The sequence below is a fragment of the Lygodium microphyllum genome, chromosome 19 (assembly GCF_053477565.2).
Source record: "Lygodium microphyllum isolate KBCC chromosome 19, Lygodium_microphyllum_v1.1.10, whole genome shotgun sequence".
In the NCBI taxonomy this organism is placed as follows: Eukaryota; Viridiplantae; Streptophyta; class Polypodiopsida; order Schizaeales; family Lygodiaceae; genus Lygodium; species Lygodium microphyllum.
The window spans coordinates 128,800,820-128,823,860 of record NC_141153.1 but is presented as its reverse complement, the minus strand read 5'-3'; the positions used below and the strand labels follow the sequence as shown (position 1 = coordinate 128,823,860).

The window sequence follows — 23,041 nt, the reverse complement described above, 5'->3', positions numbered from 1 at the left end:
TGCCTCCCCTAATGGGGGTTGCTCTACTAAGGGGTAGAGGTTTGTGGCTTGGATTTTGGTGTTGTGCCTCTTGCCCTTGATTGATACTTGTCATCATAATGGCCAGCCTTTTGACAATGTTAACAATACATATTCTTCTTAGGTACATTCTACCACCCAAGTTTGAGTTGAGACAAGAAGTTTCCTTGTGAGTCACCTGCTTGTTTTTTATTTTGATTTTGATTTGAAGTTTGATTTTTTTTACCCTTCCCTTGTTGCCCCTTCTAAAAATGAGCAACAAGAGCCCCCTTTGAGGGATTATTCATATGAAACTAATCGAATAGCCATATATAACACAATAGCTGACACTCAAATTCATAGAATGTAGGTAAATTGGGTAAAGAAACCACTTGATGCACAAAATTGAAGTATTCAGCTTCTTAAGAAACAATGTGACCTAATCGTCAAAGAAGTTAGGAGTCCCTATAGTGGAGAATTCGGCAAGGAGATGCCGATACTCACCTAACTTGACTTTCAAGTCATCCCGATAAGAGATTTTGAAGCTCTGAATCTCATGGTCAAGATGTATTCAACGGATCCTATCCTGAGCCGTATAGCAGTCAGTCAAGTGTGCCCGATGCTTTGATGCTAAGTCAAAATGCTGAAGCTGAGAATGAGACTCATGTAATAAACCCTGCATCAGCTCGACAGTAGCGAAGGTATTCCTAGCCTTTCTCCATGAACGGACGATCTCGTATGGAACAAGTGCTAGATCAGGTTGGGATTCCAACCCCTACACAAGATCCCATAGGTTCTATGAGTCAAGGACATGTCTCATAAAATTTCACCAAGTTGTAAAGTTTAACGTTAAAACACGTCTTGTCATTGAATGCATGCTTGACGGAAGATGAGATACAAACATGAGATATTGGAAATGTGAAGTAAGATGGATGTGGAGGATAAGATGGTGGTGATGGAGGTGTCTGATAAGGAAGAGAAGGGAAAAGAGGTGGGTAGGCAAAAATAGACTGTGAGTGTCCAATGAGTGCCGATTGATGCGGAGGCATTGAAACATGAATGTTTCCATAAGGTGCCGATGGAGATGGAGGCACTAGGACATGTAAGCCATGTCTAAATATTAGTTGGGACATAGCATAATGAGTGGAGGGTCCACTAGGTAATGCCATGGAGGCAAACTGTGGCACCAACTGATCCACACTCAAGAGAGATTGGGGAGAATACCGAGGTTGCAATGATCCCGAAAGTGTATGAGGAAAAGGTGGAACACCACTTGACTAAGAAAGAAATGAGATCCTAACAGCTGTGTCTAAGTTTGAAAGACCCTCCGGTATGGTGAATGAAAACACATGTGATCCTACATAAGATGCAACATGCAGTGCACTTAATGGAGGCTAAAAGGATATAGCAGTGGAATAAAAGGGTGGGATGGGAGGGAGATTAGACGGATTTGTTATAGGGGTAGATGTGGAAAATAATGTGGGTTCTTTTTGTCCATTAAATGCATTAAATTGAAATGATGATGATGAAAATGCACTTACTTCATTTTGACCTTCCAAAACAAAATTGTCTGAAGGAGAAGAAGGGAAATAAGTACTCATAATTTCTTGTTTCAACTGCTTACCTAGTCTTGAGTTCATAAAGAAATATATGTCTTCCTCATTACTCATAAACCAAAAATTGTTTTGTATACGCCCTTCATCATGAAAATCATCCATATCAATAGAAGAAGGAGAATCATTATTTACACAATCTGAAATGGTAGACATATCTAGCACCGGAGAGAATAAGTATGAAAGCAATGGAGTGTACTCTATACCAGTTTCCACTTGTAGATGGCCAATCCTAAGTGGAGATTCCGCTCTTACTGCATGATCAGTAGATCGATACACCAAATCTAAAGGGTGAAATTCAAACTTACCTTCTATCTGCTCATGGGCTCTATGCATCAAAATGAGATCGTACTTAGCTGCATGGATCTCGTAAGGTCGCCGAACTCCATGGTTCATTGTCTGTCCGGCCATGTCGTGAGCTTCTGAAGCAAGCTATGAGGCCCACTCGGACTCGTTCCTCATTGGATTTAGCTCGGACGTGAGAAGTGGTACGAAAGTAGCATTCCAAGTCATCTGACCTTCTGTCGTTCTTGCTTTTTGTGTAGAGCTTTCAGATCAAGTCCTAGGTTTCTCTCAGAGGACTCGGCTTTGATACCATGTGAAGAAAATACCCTAATATAGAAACACAAATAATACCGTACGACAAAGCACACACTGATAGAAGAACACAGTTACGGTTAGGGTAACTCAAAGACAATTAACACAGAGAGAATGAATAAAATGATATGACTATTGAGTATACAATGCTCATGCAGCAAACACACTATGCAGTGAATGAATATTGTACCTCGAACTCTTGCATCTGAAGGATCAGGGTAGGGGTAATGAGTTGGAGAGTGTTTCGTACCCCGAACGGTCGGATTCCGAATCACAGCAAGGCAACCTCCGGATATTGAACACCAACAAACACAGCCAAGGAAGGCTAGATGTGTTGTAGATGGCAATATAGGAGAGAGAAAGACTAAAAACACAAGTGAGCAGAGAGAAAACAATGAACGCAGCTAGGAGGAGAGAGAAAACAGCAAATGCAAGCTGTAAGAGAGAGATAACAACAGCAACAGGCTGAGGACATGATCGTGTCAGCTGGAGGAGAGAGAAAATCTGCAGGGTGGTAGCTAGGGTCTACAGACGCAATAGTATGCTGATATTGCACGCTATACAACAGTTGGATGATCGACAACAGCAGTCGCTCGGCTGGAAAGAGCAACAAACTAATGACGAAGAGCTGGAAACAAGTGCCAAATGAGTGACGACTACAATGGACAGCTTGGACTGCAATGTCCTTTGTGAATGCGGTGTGGGCACTAAGCTGAAAACACTTGCAACCTGCAAAAACGAGATAGGGCTGAATGGAGGGCAGCATACCTATTTATAGAAAGTTTGGGCCCTCCCACATGGGTTTGTGCTCATGGGATACAGAGACTCTCTAGAAACGCATTTCTTTTTAAATAAACAAGATTTCTTCCTTAATTAAGCATGTTTTAGGGCTGTTTAAGTGAAGCTAATGCATTTTTAGCTCAACAGGATGTACACCTTTCTCATGGTGTATGATGCACCATTGGACAGCTTTGTAAATTCTCACACCAACTTCGAATCGAGATAGGTAGATACAATGCACACTCCCCCGAGAGGACAAGGTTTGCCATCTTGTCAACTCGAGCCAAAAACGGAGGAGCACTACTTATGCACATGCCCAGTGTAATATGAGGTTTGAGGGCACTTCTAGTGCTTGTTCAGGGAGGGTTTTGGGCCACTATCCAAGGTTATGGATTTCCCGGATCAGAGATGCCTCGGGCTCTTCTTACTAGAGCTACGCCACCACAGAGAGCACCTCTTGCGAACCCAACAACAGAGACACGGTACACTCACCGAGTTCTATAGACCATCAACTACTCCCTCCACTACAGAGCCCTCATCAGTCAACACCCCACCACAGGGAACCACCCTAGACACAACCACAAAGAGGTGCAGAGCCCGTTGCCCATGCCCATTTGGTCCGCACCCTCATAGGAGGCATCATCTGTAGATACTGAGGCTACTACACCGCCACTAGGGGACCCTACCTCGCTGCTTTAGCCTCTCTATGCTTGATAGACCCATGAGCGACATCTTGGGATGAGTGCCCCTCCTAAGTAATTCCACATCGTATCTGGCTTAGAGATCATTTTGTACTCATTAGCTATGTATTGTTCCATGTTTTTTCTCCATTCAATTACCCATAGCATTAGATGACAGCTTTCTTGGGACATGGAAAACTCCCAAACTTCTCACATGTAACATTTTGGTCTCATAGGCCAATTTGGCCTTTTGTAGACATTAATATAACTTTCTTTTTTTCTCTATTTTTCCTTGTACACCACCATGGCTTCTTTTACAATATTTCACTTTTAGGATGTCACATTTTGATGTCCAATGACAATCAATATTGTACATGATTTTGTCTCATAAGCCAAATTTAGCCTCAAAAGACATTAATATATCTTTCTTTCTTTCTTTCTTCTTTCTCACAAGGTTGCAAATAGGAGCAAATGCATGTCATCACCTTGTAGGTAGTAACAATTGTGGGTTGTCACATGTGGTTGCAAAAAAGCAATCATCACTTGATATGCTATGGCAGTGCTAAGGGCTGCCTCCGCAGCGGTACAAAGCTTGCGCCCAGCAAGTAGCTGTTAGCCAGTTTGTCATCTCATGCATAGTTGCCTCCGTACGTGGTATGAAACGGTCCGTACAGTACCGTACGGTATGATTTCGTACGATAAAACTGGCCTATTTCGGCCACCTGGCCTGCGCGTGCTCTTTTCGTGTAAATTTCTGCGCCCCTGCGTCCCACGTTTCCTGCAGACTACAGTGTCCACTTTGCACTTTTTGGGGGGGTGGGAAGCCTTGGATACCTCACCACACCTCCCTTTTCCAAATTCCAGCCATCATCCATGCAAAACTTAATGCTCCTCTTTGGATTCCTTCTAGGCTCCAGCTTGCAGCCCTCTCTTTAGAGTCTAGACTTTGGATTCCTTCTCTCTTTAGACTTTGACTGTTTGAACTTTGATCTTTGGCCCTTCTCTCATCTACAAAAGGTGCTCCTCTCCTCCATGCTTCCACACCAATTCAACAAGCACTTACAAGTTACCATTCTCATCTTCCTCTTTTCCGCACCCTATTGAAGCATTTGTCATTCTCAAAGAGTCAAATCTCATATCCCATCCCCTCTATCCCGTACCCTATCAAAGCATTTGCCATTCTCATCTCCCATTCCATCTCTCACTCTTGCTCTTTCAACTTTACCCCACAACTTTACCCCAACCCTCAGGCCTCTCGAGTCTCCCTCCCTTTCAACTTTCAAGACTCAAGTTTCAACTTTCAAGAGTCGAGACTCAAGCATCTTTCTCTCTCTCTCTCTCTTCTCTCTCTCTCTCTCTCTCTCTCTCTCTCTGGGGCCTCTTTATTCGTCATCGACACCATGACTTGTGAGAAGCACGAGGCCTTCAATTTGCATGCAATCCATGTGGAGAGGGACACAAAGAAGTCCAACTCCCACCATTGGACATGCAAGTATTGCGGGAAACACTATACAAGCGGTGCAACTCGGTTTCTCCAACATCTTTCCAAGACGGGGGGGTGAGTTGGTCCATGCAAGGAGATCCCTCCAAACATTGCGGAAGAGATTCTCGCCAAGATGAGAGGGGGATCCACAAGAGGAGGAAGTGGCTTATCGGCACCAACTCCTATGCCTACTAACGAGGAAGCATCCAATGTGGGCATATCTTCAACCGATGCGGGAGAGACCTCTACCATTGGTGGTAGGGGCTCCACATCCACATCCGGCTCTGGTAAAAGACAAAGAGTGGAGGCTCATGCGGTGCCGCAGAGACAATCGTCTCTCTCTCAATCACCCAGACATTGAAATTGCACGCACGGTGATTGAGTGTAATCTTGCATTCAATGTCCTAAAGCAAGAGCAATCGAAGAAGATGGTAAAAGCCATTGCCAATGTGGGTCCATGTGAAGGATGGACCGGTGTCACATACAATCACATGAGGACGAGAAAGATTGATGAAGAGAAAGAGAGGATTGATAAAGCCCTTGATCCTATTCGGGCCACATGGATAAAATATGGTTGCTCCATTCTCACCGACGGATGGAGTGATCGTAAGAAACGGGGCATCATCAACATACTCATCTCATGTCCACTCGGCACTTACTTTTTGCGGGCTGTAGATACCGGCAAGAGGGGGAGAAAAACGATGGGCGCATTCATCTACCGCCACATTCAAAAAGCTATCATTGAGGTATACATTGCAATTTGCGTTTTAAATTTGTTTCACTTTCTTTCATAATGATAAATCATAATATCATGATTCATAATTGAAATTTGATTTATACATAACTTGTAATTTGTAAATTGTGGTTATAGGTGGGCCTCTCAAATGTAGTGCAAGTTGTTACCGGCAATGCATTGAATTCTCGGAGCATGGGCCGTTTGCTTGAGGCCGAGTTCCCTACCATTGTGTGGACTCCATGTGCAAGTCATTGTTTGGACTTGCTCATGGAGGACATTGGGAAGCTCAAGTGGGTGAAGAGGGTGGTCCGCAAAGCTACATCAATTGTCACATTCTTCACGGTAAAGGTAAAGGTGCTTGCAATGTATCGTGAGCATAGCACACTTGAGTTGTAGAAGCCTTCTTCAACTCGCTTTGCTTACATGTGGTTATTGCTGGAGCGCCTTTATGAGGTGTGGTTCCGCCTTGCACCAGACAGTGGTGTCCACTCTCTGGAATGAGTGGGATGAGCATGAGACAGAGGAGGCCAAAGCCATGTAGCGATTATGCCTTAATGAGCAATTTTGGCAAAAAGTTCATGCCGTTGTCATTGTCATGACTCCCTTTTATAGGGTGTTACGTATGAGTGATTGCGAGGGGTCCACCATGGGCCTTCTCGTTCACTTCTTTAGAGCGGCATTGGCAGAGGCACGTGCTTGTATAGTGATCACAGAAACACAAAGTGCACATGTTTTAGAGATAGCAGAGAGGAGATGGACCTAGATGCATAAGCCCATCCATGGTTTTGCTGCATTTGTACATCTAGCCTACAAGTCACCACCAGTCATGGATGATAGAGAGTTCCATTCAGACCAGCTTGCTTATTTGACTCGTATGGTCCTTGTTGATGATCACAATGCAGTGCTAGAGGAGCTAGAATGCTATGCAGATCAGAGAGCGCATGTGGCTTTTGCTTCTCCCACTTGTTGGAGGAGAGAGTCACTTGTGAAGCCTTTATTTTGGTGGCAAAACTTTGGATAAGCACTGGAGACCCTTCAGCCCTTAGCCATGAGGGTCCTTGCCCAGGATTGCTCTTGGGGTGCATGTGAGAGAAACTGGGATGTCTATTCTCTCATTCACACAAAGATTCGCAATCGGCTTAGCACATGACAGTTAGAGCGGCTAATCTATTGCCGCACTAACTTACGCATGATGAGAGCTATGATGAGCATGGGTAGTCCGAAGCAGATAAAGTTTAAAAACTTAACCATAACATTTAAAATTTGTTGTTTTAACTTTTAAACTTTGAACTTTGAAGTTTAAACTTTATACTTTACAATTTAGATTTTAGCATTTAGTATTTACAATGAATCATGATCAATCTTATGTGTATCACTGCATCGATGATTGTGTAGGTGAATGACATTCAAGTTGACGGGGCGACACTCTTCCGAGTGTACATAAGGAGGTGGACGAGGAGGAGGAGATGATTTTTGCATAGCTCTATAGAGAGCTTATAGCAGCAGATACTCGTGACACTCACAGTCACCGTGCTCGTGGGTGAGAAGTTCGAGTAGGTGGTAGCAGGGGCATGGTCATTCAATGCCCTCCATCATTGAGGAGGGGTGGTTCGAGTGGCTTGCAAACATATGTAAGGCGGGGCTCTAGTAGCTCACATCCTGTGTCTCATGATGACATCCCCCCCTTGCCTACACAGCTACTACCTAGGGAGCCATCATTTGATGATGATGGTAACCTCATTAGTGAGGATGAGTATGAGTCTGTCTCATTATCAGATGCCGAGGAGTCATCTTCAGACTCTCTTGATGAGCACTCAAATGGTTCTGATGATGATAGTGATGCCTCATCATAGATTCATCATTCATATGACATGTCACATAGGTCTCTTTTTTTTTTGTATTAAATATACTAGACTGTAGTTGTATCGCATGTTTTGCGTAGCCCATGCGACCGTGATGGTCACCCTCATGTATTCATCTTATTCTATAATGAAATGGCTATTTTCAGTTTAAACATGTATTTTATGATCTATCATTTAATGATTTATGGTTTTTGTTATTTAAAAAATATTTTTAAATTTTTTTGTACTAATATCGTACCGTACCTTATAAAATCATAAGGTACTAATTAGTACCGTATTTATCATACCGTACCGTATCGTACCTTTCGTACCTGACAACTATGACCTCATGTGTGATTTTGAGCATGTCTATCAGGGCTGGGCACATTGCCTTTTATTTACACATTATTTTAGTGATTTTTGTGTGGCATTTTATGCCAGTCATCTAGCATTAAGTGCTGGCCGATCAACCGCCATTTTGGGCCTATTTATTCTACATCTGCTCCTCCCATTCAATCATCATCATTCTTCAGGTGGTCTTCCTATTGGAGAGAGGAGCTAGTGCTGGTGCCCACGCAGCTAGTGACTCATTGTTGTATGTATCATTCTCGTGTTTGATATATGGATTCCATTTCCTGAGCACATCTCTCACTTCTCTTCCTTTGTTGCACCACTTCCGACATGGTATCAGATTGTAGGATCTAGGTTCTTGTTGCGATTTTTCTACTGATTATAGGTCTTTCTCTCCTCTGTTGATCACACGTCTTGTTATTGCTCATGGTCAGCCTGTGTGTACTCAGCCGCTGCCTGCATTTTCAGACCAGCAATCTATGTTTTCAGCATGTGCCTAGATTCTAGCCTGCAATCGTTACTTTGCTACATTAAATGCTCAACCAGCCTGCCTTTTTGGTTTTTTGCCCCTAACTGAGGCTGGGTGACTCTTTGCATAGGCCGTTTTTGCTATTTGTGGCAGTATTTGACTAGTTTTGTTCATTTTGCAGCAATTTCCCTTCGTTTCTAATCAAATATTTGGTTGCACTACATGTGAACTCTCATTTTGTGAAGTCTCTGCTGTTGGTTTGGCTGCATTCCCTCTTCGTATACCCTCTATTCTCTATCTTCTCTTCTTTTCCTCTCTCGATGGCTCCTCTATGCACTTCTATAGATGATAAGTTACATGGACCTCACTATGTTACATGGAATGCTGTCATGGAAGCCTGGTTTGTGTAGAAGCCGATTTTGTAGAGCTATTCCTTGGCCTCAGCATCCTTTTTCTATTCCCGAAGATTTTGATAAGGACCCATGAGGAAGTTGTGCTTACATGGGATTCTGACGATGCTCTGCACTGCTTCAATGTATTTCTAAAGTTGTTCTATTGGTGGTTATATCTTGCAAGACATCCCCAGAAATATGGTTGAAGCTTCACATGTTGTATGAGACACCTTCCACCATATGTGCCATGACCCTTTATGCACAACTTCAACAAATGAAGTTTGAGCTAAAGGACACCATTTAATCCTTTTTGGTCCATGTTACACAAGTACAAGACCAGCTTCAACACATGCAGTCTACCCTTCGAGAGGCCCATCTAGTGGAAACAATCCTCTACAAGCTCTTCCCAAAGTTTGATAGAGTGGCCAATCCTTTGCGAGCACAAACATCCTCTACACCTATTAACTTTACACATATGTCCTTGATGTTCCTTAAGCATGAGGCATCTTTGGTTTTACAAGGAGACTTCCGTCTCATTATGGAGATTCCAGTGAGCCATTTATAGCTTCATAGAGGAGTGATAGAAAGAAGTCGAAGGCCTATTCTTATCACTGTGGTAAGAAGGGACATTTGCGGAAGGATTGCAAGGAGTTAGTAGCCTCATGGAAGAAGAAGAAGAAAAAGAAAAAGCAGGTCCGATGATTGGTCATGGTGGGAAGAAGTAAATGCTGACCGCCCATTGAATGGTGGAGGATCTCGACCATGGACTTGCAAGCTTTGCCCATAGAAGTGAACTAGTGGAGCAAACAAGGTAATCCATTGAGCCGAGCATTTGTATTTTGAATTTTTATTGATTTTAATAAGTTACTTAAATATTAGAATATGGAATACCAATTGCCACCTATTCTGTTTTATGCATAATCAGGTCCGAGCTCATCTCCTACATGAGCCAAATTCAGAAGTACAGTTTTTTCCGAATGTGACCTTGGAGAAGCAAAGGAAGCTTCGTGACCATGTAGCAGGTCAACAAGCTTATCTTGCATCTAGAACACAACATGTTGCAGTTAACCCTGCAACTTTTGTGACACCATCCCTATCAAATGTGTCTAGAGTAGGGTCAGTATCAGAAAGTGCTACCTCTACACCTACTGCAGGCATTGCATCGGCCATGGCATCAACAGCGCCACATGTTGCGCATAGATAGAGCACACTTGATGCTAGTTGGAATCCCAAGAAGAAGGAAGAGATGGATACATCAGTGGCACGTTTTTTTAATCAAGACCACATTCAATTTCGTGCAGCCATGTCAGAGTATTTTAAATTGATGTGCAAGAAGATTGGTGAGTATGGCCTTTCATATGTACCTCCATCATCAGAGACCTTACGTACCACTTTGCTCGACAAGGAAAAGCGCCTTGTTGAGCAAGCAACAGTAACTAGAAAGAGCTTGTGGGCTAAAAATGGAGTTTCCTTGATTGCTAATGGTTGGAGTGATACATACAAGAGATCCATTCATGGTATGGTTGCTTATTCTCGTGGAAAAATATATTTCATATCTTCACATGATGCATCGAGGACAGAAAAGTCAGCAGATGTACTTGCAACAGAGTGGGTTACAGGTATTGAGCTTATTGGCCCAGAGCATGTTGTGGGATTTATTGCAGATGGAGAGCCCACAAATAGAGTAGCAAGTGCTATTATCCAGGGATATTATCCGCATATCACAGTTTCATATTGTATGGCTCATTGCTTGAATAACCTACTAAAGGATATTGGTAACCTGTCATGGATTGCACCTGTCATAGAGCAAGGAGCTCAAATGGTTAACTTTGTTTAGAATCACTAGTTTCTTCGCCATCACTTCTCTTTGCGATCGAAGGAGACACTTTTAAAATACTCTGATACCAATTTTGCCTTTAACTTCTTGATATTAGGCAAATTAAGAGAAAGCAGTGGTGCCTTGAGGCAGTTATTTCTTAGTGATGAGTTCACCTCATCAACATTGGCAGATACTCCTACAAGTATCTTATGCTGGAGATGCTGGAGAAAGCAATAACTCCAGCATAAGATACTCCTACAAGTATCTTATGCTGGAGAAAGCAATAACTCCACTTATTGGGATGATGTAAAGCAGATAGATGCTATGATATCACCTATTGTGCATTTATTGAGGGTTATAGATCCTATGTAACCTTGCATTGGCAAGGTATATGAGGCTATGGATAGGCTGAATGAAAAGTTGCAAGAATTGGTACCAAATGATGAGGCAAATGAGGAGATACGCCATTTAGTTGTGACAAGGTGAAACTCCTATAGCTCACCCATACATACAGCTCCATTTGTTGTGGATCCTGAGTTCCAAGGCAAGGGTCAGGAAAATGACACTGAGGTTATGGATGCATGGAGACTTATATTGTCTCGTCTAGTACCTAATCATGGCACTAGACAAAAGATCAGAGATTAGCTTTCATGTTATAGGACCTTCTGGGGTTCGTTTGGTTGTAGGGATGCACAGGAGGATCGCTGTAAGATTGGGGCAGCTTTGTGGTGGGAGGACTATGGTTCAAATGGTCCTGAGTTGTAGCAACTAGCCATCCATATTTTGAGTCAGTCAGTTAGCTCCTCTTGTTTGGAGCAATTATGGAGTACATACGCTCACATTGCTTCAGAGAAAAGGAACCGTCTACTTCAAGAGTAGCTAAAGCAACCTCAGATCATCATGATGATCTTTGATTTAGTTTACTTATCATGAGTCTCATGATACATGACACATGTACATTGTATATGATATTATGATCATTGATGACAGTGTGACACTTGGGCTGTTGTGCCATGCCGATATTATATTTGTACTTACAATCTTGCAGTTGCTCTTTGGGCTATTTTGGCATGCCGCATTTTGCTTCAGTCTAGAGATTAGACTTTATATTTGTAGTCTTTTTTGAGGCGATGAGTATGTTCTTTCAAATATTAGACTTCATATTTGTAATCTTTTATGTTTTTTGGCAATGGGACCATAGGCATGTTCTTTTAGCTTAGACTTTAAAGTTTAGTTGATTGTTCATTGTTTTATCATTTATGGCATATGTATTATGCATTTTATAATGGAATAGCTCATCTCTTGAGCCTTGTAAGTTGCAATTCAATTTCTAATGAGTAGTTTTAGAATGATGCATGATATCTTAAAGTTAAAACTTAAAATGATTGTCCTTGTGGATTATATACCTTGGTTTTAATACTCTAGAGTCCGCATGGATTATGAGTGAAATATTAAATTTTTTTCATGAATTTTAATTTTTTAAATGTCATTCCCGTTCCCACGTCCCCGTTCCCTAGGTTTGGCGTCCCCATCCCTGTTTCCCGTTCCCGTTTCCCGTTTCATGTTTCTATGGTGCTGAATAAGATCCACCTACCAATGTAGAAGACCTTTCAACTTGGCAAGGTGAGTTTGCACCCCAAATGCAGAATCAAAAACAAAAGCATTCTGAGTTGTCCAATTGTGTGCATCTTCCTTGAAGCAGAGGAGTGGAAACAAAATCTTCATGTGTGGTTGTGCTTGAGAAGGGTATTTAGGCTAAGCAAAGACCCAATCAAAGGGGCATAGTGAAGTATCAACCACATCCCACCGAATAGCAAACAACAAGGACCAAATATTTCGTGCCAAAGGATGCAAAAGAAAATGGTGGCGAGAAGTTTCCGCAACGGTGAGGCAGAAAAAACAAGCACCATTTGAAATGTGGTGTTTTGCAAGTACCACAGCAAGAGGCAGCCCACCAACCATGACAAGCCAAGGAAGACTTTACTTTTGTACACTACTCATTGATCCTCTGACATAGAGCATCTCAAATTGTTGGGTTGATAGCATTCACTCCCTTGGGGTTATTAAGGACTAAGTCCTAGACTCAAGGTTGAAGGATTGGCTTCATCAAGCTTGCAAGCTTGTTTAGGACTATGTGCTAGACTGAAGCTTGTAAGCTGACTCCAACAATAAGACACAAAAAGAAGAAAGGTACATTACATTTACTTCTACAAGGCCAACTAATCTATGAAAGCAAATGATGAATATGTCTAAATCCATCATAATATTACATCATGGGAAAACAAGGAAAAGCAAATTCTAAATTTTTGTGTACAAACTTGTGGCTCTACTTTTATCCCAAGATATCCAACATAAGATTCTGATGGGGAGATCTCAGCATGTATCTACTGAGATGAGCTTGCAGCAAAGAAAGACCTTTCTAACAATTTGGGATAGGGGAAGAGAGACTCAATGGTTGTCATGAGGCTCCCCACTCCCAACCAAAACAGGGGGCGGGGAGCCAAAAAAATGCATCATTTGTAAGAGAACATTTTCTATAGCATGGCAGCCAGCTGAATGATCCTCTTTCCCTTTTACCAGAGTTTTCATTGTCTTTACCACCTTTTTCGGAACTCTTTCAGCACTTTCGAACATATTCAAAGTAAAATATTCTATAAATAAAAACCAGATTTGATCGTAGGGCATTCATGCACTCTGTTTGAAAATATCCTTAAAACCAATGCCTTCTAATCCCTAATTAACCTTTTTACTCTTGTGAAGTTGTCTGGATTGTGCAACCAAGGTGTTAACTATTAGAATGCTTGTAGCCCAAGAATCGGTACAAGGGAGACTGCAGAGATCTACAAACCAATACAATCAAACATTGAAAATTGGAACACTCAGCATTAAATTGATCCATACGCTTCCTCGCGGATATGTTCTCGAAGCTCATCTTGTGACAATGAAGGGGATTTGCCAATTGCTGCCTCAAATCGGACACGTTGGCGCTCCAACTTTAGCTTCTCTATCATCTGCAATTTTTGTGACTCTCTTACATCCAAAATCTGTGCTGCCAAAGGCACAGTCTCTACATATCTGAAAACAGAGACTCTACGTAAGCATGATAATCTAATTCATGTGCTTTCCTGACTACAGCTTGTCAAGAAGAAAAGAAGGAAAACAAATGTTTATATATTCAGTATAGATGTGTCTAAAAATGCTTCTCATGTTAATGATACAAAAGTAGAAGAAAAGAAAATAGAGAACACATAGACATATGTCAGTCTAATGAAGGAGGAATAATAGCCAAACTCACCCCCACATGGCACAAAAAAAACATAACAGAGACGAATGCATGCAAAGAAGGGGTTATAGGGAAAATATTATTTAGGCCACTCTTCTATTGCACACAAAATTCACAGCTGAATCAAAATAATTTTCCAGCAACTTCTTTGGAAATGTATGAACCATGAAACATTGAAGGCTCAAATCTGAAAACCCAAACCTGAAAGTTCAGATCTGAGCCTTCAATCGAGTACCTGAATGCTGCTGCCAACTCAATGTCTGCCAGCCAGCACAGAGCAGTCACCTCCCTCATGTCATTCTTCTCTGCTGCCATCACACACTCTCCCCTCCCCTCACATGTTCTCCTCTAGCCTGCGTCTTTATTCTCCCTTAGCTGCCCTTCTCATCCTCTTGTGCTGATAAACAGGCAGTGTGGTGCTTGTTCCACCATCCACACCTCCCTATCCATCTCCTGCTAAAAATCTGACTCGAGGAATTGATTTTTCATCTAAAATATACAATGCTAGTGCAGCATGGGCATTCAACTATGAGTATATCTTCCATTTTGGTGGCTTTCCCATACTTCATTAAGAAATGGATTGCAGAGACCTGATCCGGACATTGAAAAAATGGAGGTAAGCCATTACGCCCATCTCCCAAAACATTATTGTCTGGCAAGTAACACACAGCAAGCGTGTGGCACATGGCATGCCACATGGGCACACACATGGCACCATGAAAAAGTTCCAGCAAATTAAATAATCATTCTTATAGAGTCTAATTGTGATATGAAATTCAAATTTTACCACTCGTTACTTAACAAAACAGAGACATGTTTCTCACTTCAAAAATAGCACTTATACCGCATCCTAAATGTAGGCACTTGGCCATACCACTTATTGAAGATGTATGTGAGAGAGAATAGTACCCTCTTGGAAATTTTTGAGATGATTTATGGCTATAAAAGGAGTATTTCTACACACTTTCAAACCTTGAAGGTCCCAGCTTTCATCTTGAAAAGGAGTCTGGTTCCATTTATAAGATCCAGTTCATGGGACTATGCGCTAGTTAGCTTATCATATGGAGTGATATGGGTCCAAGTCTTTACAAAAAGACCTGCAAGAGTGTTGGAAGGCCACTAGTGATGATCATTGCTCGAGTGATACAAATCAAACCATCAATACCTCATGAGATTGTTAGAGCAAAAGATAGTAGTAGCTATGGTACAAAGGCCTTATTTTGGTCAATGGCTTGCTTCCACATGATATGGGAGCTCCCTAAGTATAGATATCCATGATTGACATTGACTTCCTCCAAACAATTGGAACAGAATAGAATGACACATTCTTGGCATGCAAAGATGCAATCATGGTTTGGATACTGTTGAGAAACCACTTCTTCAATTTACACACTTCAGTTAGAGTTTCACACTGACAACCCCAAAAAGGGTTGGTGTTTGCATTTCGGTTACTTTTTCAATGGGCGCCCACATATTGGTGTGCCACCCTAGACAGCTTATGCCTATAAATAGGCCATGACTTGATTCATTTCACACACACCACTCCAATCATTCTTCACATGTCTTCCTCCATCACTCCGACACCCTTCCCTCTCCACTCCACTGCTGCCCATACCCCTACTGGAGGACATCGTAGTTCATGGTCACCCTTCCTCTTCTCCTTCAGGCGCCATGTTTCCTCATCATCAGGTTTGCGTTTGGTCATCTTCTACAGCCGGTGACCTTCTTCGCTTGTTCGCGACATCTCCTCCACCCATTAGGAGTCATCAGTATCATTGCATTTGCTGCATCTGGAGGCTCTCCACCAACTAGCATCACCTTCCATCAGCCTGGTGACTTGTTGTGACCTGTGTTTTGCATCTAGAGGCCTTCCCTCTGCCATGCATCAGCTCCAAGCATCTGGCAACAACATTCTGCATCTGGCAATTGCCTCCTCACCCCTGGCTTTAGTCGACACACCCTAGGTATTTGTGTTTTGCAAACTAGAAACTTTCTCTACATCTAGCATCATCATACTCCTCCTAGCATCACTACTTGGGATGCTTTCCTTGCGCTTGACAACTCCGACACACACTGGGATTTGTGTTTTGCTACCCACGCCATTCCCCAACATATGAGGATTGCTATTCACTGCCTCGACAAATAATGATCATCTTCCTTATCTCCGACAGCATCAAATCCCTTGACAACTGTCCTTCACGTTCCAGCAATTACTTTCATATCCCACTACCTTGAGGACTACGTTTCGCTCCCTTCACTCTGAAGATTTTCCATAGGTGCTGCTACCTGAGTCAAACAGGACAGTGCAATCATCTCCTAAGTTTCAACTCCACTAAATCGGCTACTTTTCTTCTCATAGCATGATTCGGTGCATCACATGTATGGAATACATGGAATGTACATTTGGATGTGATGTACATTTATAAGGCATGTATAAGATACATGGATGGTATGAAAGTACATTTGCAGGTCATGCAAGAAAAGTACATTTGCCTAAATTACATATGGTCTGTAAATGACGTATGCTTTACATGAGTATAATGTGAGACATCAATGCAATGAGGCACTAGTTATGCTTAGTTTATGCATTACTTTGCCTTGGTGGTCAAAATAGTGTTGGATTTTGGCATTTGGATACACCCCTTATGGTTCTAACATTAGTTATGATCCGTGTGTATGAATCCTAATTAGTGATTGGAATTTCAAACATGCAAAGGGCATGAGCATGGTTAAGCAATAGGTGCACATATTGTTAGACTATGATACTAGTGTGTATTTCTAGTAGTGCCAATGGATGCTTTTGACACAGTGTTGTGCAATAGAGGGATTCATTGTCATGGGGTACATAGCGCTATTGGACATCATCACAACAGCCCACAAATGAAATAAGATAGCAGATATGCATGTTTGAGAACACAAGCATCTGCCATTTGTGCCCCACAAGGTTGAGTCTAAGGAGGACTTTATTTATAGATGTACCATAGACTATAGGGGGATTTCATTGCCTTTTTAAAAGATTTGTTAGGGCTTCTTCATATGATGATAGAGTATAAGGATTACAATGGCCTAGAGCTGATTTTATCAGAGCTTAGAACATACAAACAGAATCTTATCAGGGGCAAGAGGGCAGAGCCAAGGGTAGAGCTAGTGAGCGACAAGTTAATACAAGGATCACAAATTCTTTGGGCTATGTTTATATCAAAGCTTTAGACACATAAAGAGAACCTCCTAAGGAGCAAGACAACAAAGGCAAAGGTAGAGCCAACAAACCAGCAAGTCATTAACAATTTTATTTTCGGCAATCCAAGGCCAACTTGCCACACATTGCCACATCAATAGCTAGATACATGCCATGACCTATCATTGCTCACTATGAAAGATGAGTACCTCCTCTCAATAGACTAGTTGCCTTGCATCACCCCATGATAGATATCTTTGCCTTGAGGAGAGTACAACACTTCTAGTGATTTCTAGTGATCAAGTTGGGATCCTACACTATGAGTTTAATTTGTACATGATGATAGTCTATGCTTGCAGTTTGAAACTTCACACAATAGCAATGAGAAACATTTCCTTCAACTTTTCTCTTCTTATGTTCCAATATTTTTCCTAGAATCAAGATTTCATCTAGTACCTTAACCTCTAGTTGTACTCCATCAGTCATATGCTCAATCACACCTCCACAAAAAGGTATGAAAAGACTCCAATGGAATGCATTGTGAATGAATAAACTATCTTTATCCTTTATTTATTAAGTCTTGCCTTTCCAACATGACAAAGAACACAATCACCCTAAGAAAATTCTAATGCATGGTGGTGACAAAAGCTTGCTTTCTTTAACTTACATAAGTCATTTGAAGAGCTAAGTAACTCTTCCATATGCTTCATCCATCCTTAAGACATCCTTGTCTGGCACCTTGCCAATGGGAATATGCATCATGTATTTTTAAAAGTAAACTTCACCAATCACACATATTGTTCCCGCTTTGCCTTATGCACTAATGTATAGCATTTCCAAATATTTAGAATATTCAACATGGAATTAACATCTTTCAACTACCCATTTTTCTATGAAAGAAGTTAAGACTTTCAAGTTAGTGCCCATATTCTCAAATAATGATAGTCTAAGGCATGCTGTGGTGCTCAAAGATCTTTAGCATGGACAATCTTGCCATGTGATCCACTTTTATATTCTTTCTCACTAGAATGAAATAGACTTGCTTATTGAGCTTACATATAATATTCCAACAACCATCATTCCTTATCAATGCCCTAGGAAGACAAAAAAAATCCATAGTAATGCTCTCGATAATATTTGAAATAGGCAAAGGGTACAACAAACTTGGTGCCTTATGATAGTCAAACCTCACTTTCTTGCACAGAATGTGCGCCCTTACAATATATCCATATCTTGTCTCAAAGCTGGCCAATTAAAGAAAGCCTCCATAACATTAATTGTCCATTACTATCTTGATGCCCTAATATGGTGGTGCAAGACTTTTCAGCGTAAGTTTAGGCCTCAACTACTTTGTAACATAGACGACCACGCATCATAAGAAAGCCATCCTTGAGAGTATAATGCTTCAATGTTGGGCATCAAACAAGTGATCATAAACCTTCGCAAAACCCTTATCCTATGCACACTATTCTTTCATCTCATCTAGCTCATGGTGGTATGTCATAGATACTATTATAAAATGTGGTTTCTTGAATAAAGCATCAGCCACAACATTGTTTTTATCCTCCACATGCATGATCTAAAAAGTGGAATGTGGATAATAAGTTGGCTCATCACACATGGTTCTCAAAAAACACCAAACACAATCATACAACAAAGTATAAACTAATGAAAGCACTTGGTAGGGTTAGGGTAACTCAGAGACAATGAACACAGCGATAGCTGGGAATTGATGATAACACATTGGAAACTGCCGCCAACACAAAAATGCACCTATAGACCGATCACCCACTACAAAAGGAGGGCTGCATGCAAGCACCTTGGACAGCAGCTTGAACTGTGATATCCACTGGGAAGGGATGTGGACAGCAAAGAATAGGGTGCCTGCAATCTGCAATCAAAGATGGGCTGAGTGATAGTATTGCCTCCTATCTATAGATGAATGGATCTCCCAAATTAGGGTTTGGATAATGGGTCACATACATTCTATAGGAAAGTTTAGTAATGATTAAGTTGTAGGGCTGTAATAAAGAGCTAATCAATATATAATGCATTTTTTACCTCAATACCTCCTCTCATGTCCAAAACTCAAGCCAAGAAAGGACTGCAAAGCACAGCTCAGACCATAATCATCCCAAGGCATCCCACCCCAAAGCATCTAGGGCATCAGGCCAAGGGTGCACGCCAGCTGCCCAACGACCTACCAAGACTACAGAGGCAATGGTTATCTTACCAAGGGACCCCAGAGGGTCACCCACAGAGGCCACAACATTACACAAATGGTGCTCCCAGTCGCCTACCAAGACCTACAAAGGTGATGGAACGACTTTAAACACCTATTATCTATGTCCCAGAGAGAAATGAAAGAGATGGTTAGATCCAACACATCATAAAATAGAAAGCAATCCTGTCCACCTATAAGTGTCAATTAAGAAGAAAATATGAAGGGTATGTGTGTGACATTGCAACAAAGACTACCGTGTGAGCTGCCATGAGTATGGTGGATCCAGAGTCCACCACTCTCTAACTAATAAGAGATAAATATGCATACATACATGTTTACAAGAACAAAATATCAATGCATGGGGTAATGCAAAGTGTCATGCTCAAGAAAAATGCTATGCAACAGTGCCACTTGGAGTGTGTCATTGCAAGAGAATTGTTTACTTGCCCATGCAACCTTTTACAATCATGATCATCAAATGCAAACGTATGATGATACAAAGGTATGAATGTCCAAGTCCGTATAAGCTCCAAGAGAAGATTACCACCCCCTCTCACCACCGGATGTGGAATGAGAAGTAAGCATCTCCTCTCTCCCCAAGATGTCAATGTCCATGGGGAAAGGAAAAGCACCCAAAGAAGAAGAGCGAGATGCATATCCAAATAAGAAACTATGAAATGAATGACCTCCAAGGTCACCTCAAGGACAGCAAGAACTCAATCTCAAGAGGAGAAGACTCCATGCTAGTCTAGAGTATGAAGCCCCATCAAAGAAGGGCAACTTGTTAGACATATGGTCATCTGGTCATCCCCTAGACAAATGCAAATCTGAAAATACAAATTTACCTACTGATCTTGGACAATGCACACTCGATTGGCCCCAAAATTAGCGCCCCTTTCGGAATTTCTTTAGCTTTATTGAATAAGAAGTTGATTTACAATGGGATTCTCCCAATCCCCTTCGCAATCCAAACTCCCCTTGCTATCCAAAGTAACCAGCAAGTCTTCAATATGTTTTGCCCCTTAATTCGGGCACTTAATTGACCTTCACCCACTTCATAAACGATGGAAATGCCCCAAAATCAATGGTCGGCTAGTCATCCACCTGAATTTAGTTGAAATTCACCTACAGCCTTGAAAAATCCAAGTTTTGGAGGTTCCAATTTCTGGCACGCTTCCTGAGGCTGCTGCTAAACCCTAATTTCTGCTGTACATTAGGGTTTATAGCAAAGAAATTTGCAATTTCTCAACCTCCAAGGGTCCAAATGCTGAGATCTTCGGAGCAACGCTCTGAAATGGCTGGAAGATGAGAGAGAAAGCTGTAGAGAGAGAAAATTCAGAGTTTTGTGGCGAAGAATGACTGAAAATCAGTCAAATGCAGCTGCTGCCCTACCACAACAGCATTAAATGTTATTGCCTACAGCTGAGACATCCAAATCAGATGTCAGGTTGTACATAGATGCAATCATCCAGCTGTGGAGGTTCCAAATCTGCAATCGTCTCCTCAAAACTCACTCCTGGCTGGCTGCAATGGCTGAAAATAGGCTAGCCATGGCTACTCACAGCTCTTCCCCATTTGTTACAACAAGAATGATCTCGTTTTTCCTCTTCTTCAACCTTTTACCAGCTTGTATGGGCAAGTTTGCCAAGTGGCAGCCTTCCCAAATGGTTTTTCCAACATTATCCATCATTAAATATTAATTTTCGATCTTTAATTACTAAAAATTAGTCTAATAATTATTTCCGTGCCCAAAAAAATAATCTGGTTATCCAATAATTAAATTGGCTAGGCATCTTCCAATCTCGAGTCTCTTTGTGCCATCTTTGACCATTAAATTGGCAATAGGTACCATTAAACGTCACATCTCTATTGTCACCCAACTGACACTTATGGCCAAATGAATTACCTAGGCCAACAATTGACACCAGTTACCACCAAGTACTTGGGAAATATAACTTATAAAATTTCTCTGTTGTAAACCCTAATTTGCAGCAAAAATTAGGATTCAACAGCAACCTTGAGAAGCATGCCAAAAATTGGAACCTCCAAAACTAGGATTTTTCAAAGCTGTAGGTGAATTTCAGCTAAATTCAGGTGGAGGACTAGCCATCCATTGAATTTGGGGCATTTCCATCGTCTATGACGTGGGTGAAGGCCAATTAAGTGCTTGAATCAAGGGGCAAAACAGATTGAAGACTTGCTAGCTACTTTGGATAGCAAGGGAAGTTTGGATTGGGAAGGGGATTAGGAGAATCCCATTGTAAATCTTCTTCAATAAAGCTAAAGAAATACCGAAAGGAGTGTCAATTTTGGGGCCAATTGGGTGTACATTGTCCAAGATCAATAGGTAAATTTGTATTTTCATATTTGCATTTATTGTTTGCTGCTGCAATTAAGTTGTAATCAAGGATTTACCACCCATCCACGGAAGGAAGGCTGGTTTCAAAGGGACACGTTTGAAGTGGCTTTAAAGAAACAAGTGTTTGTGGGTTATAGCTCACAGTCCTAAGGCTATTGCTTGTATGACCCTGTTAGCGAGATGTCTACACGAGTCGTAATGTGCAATTTGTGGAGGTTTCAACTTTAGAGAGGAGTGAGGAGCACCCTGTATTTGGAGATCCCAGAGATAGTTGGGTACCAGAGACTATTCCCTTGGAGGCCGTGCCTCTTGAGGATGCTTATTCTTCAGATGAAGATTCTATTTCACCACCGGCCCCCCCTACTTGAGCCACCGCTAGCAGTGGATGTTTTAGAGACTTAAGTAGATGAAGAGCGACAAGGAGAGATCCGCCCTCCTCCTTGTTGGGCCCATAATACACTCTGTGATGCAAGGATTGAGGGGGTCCCTGAAGAGTGGCAGCTGCATGATCACCCACAACATTTTCAAAGGAACCAAGCCCATTCCCCCGAGCTTGTTTGTTCTAACTATTGTTTAATGACCCATTTTATGTAGGATAGGGAGCCCACCTCCGTGAAGGAGGCTTTGCAGTCACTACATTGGAAGAAGGCTATGAAGCAAGAGTGCTATTGAGCGGAATGTCACTTGGGATCTTGTGCCTCGACGCGTTCATAGGAAGGTGATCAGTCTTAGTGGGTCTTCAAGACCAAATATCACAATGACGGTACTCTCGATGAGCACAAGGCATGGCTCGTTACAAAGGGTTTTGCACAACAGCCAAGGATGGATTTCAAAGCCTATACAAGAGTCTTGTAGACGTCCTACTATATGCAAGACAGATATGTAGATTTCCTTAATGGTGATTTGAAGGAGATCTATGTTGACCAACCTCTTGGTTTTTCCTCATCAAATGGATAGGTCTACAAGGTAAAAAAGGCTCTCTATGGCCTCAAACACGCTCCCTGTGCTTAGAATGAAAAGATCGACTCGTTCCTCCAACAGCGAGTTAGGTATCGGCGATCCATGACTTTATGTCTACATTTCAGAGGGGGCACGTGCTTTGATCGTGCTCTATGTGGATGATTTGATTTTGACAGGTAATCATGTACAGATGGTCAAGGCAACCAAGAGAGCACTTCACGAGAAGTTCAAGATGATAGACATGGGACTTCTACATTTCTTCTTAGGGCATGAGATCTA

General features: G+C 41.7%; 1 protein-coding gene across 2 annotated transcripts in view; it reads right to left on the bottom strand.

Annotated features, from left to right (window-relative positions):
* Positions 1-23,041, bottom strand: part of LOC148020372 (CemA-like proton extrusion protein-like protein) — a 93,121-nt gene that overhangs the window by 15,619 nt on the left and 54,461 nt on the right. Inside the window, exon 3 of one of the 2 annotated variants that reach the window (XM_087700672.1) lies at positions 13,660-13,833. The exons of the other annotated variant lie outside the window; for it this stretch is intronic. Coding sequence (XP_087556798.1) covers positions 13,660-13,833 — 174 coding nt within the window. The remainder of the gene's footprint in view (positions 1-13,659; positions 13,834-23,041) is intronic. 2 annotated transcript variants of the gene reach the window in all.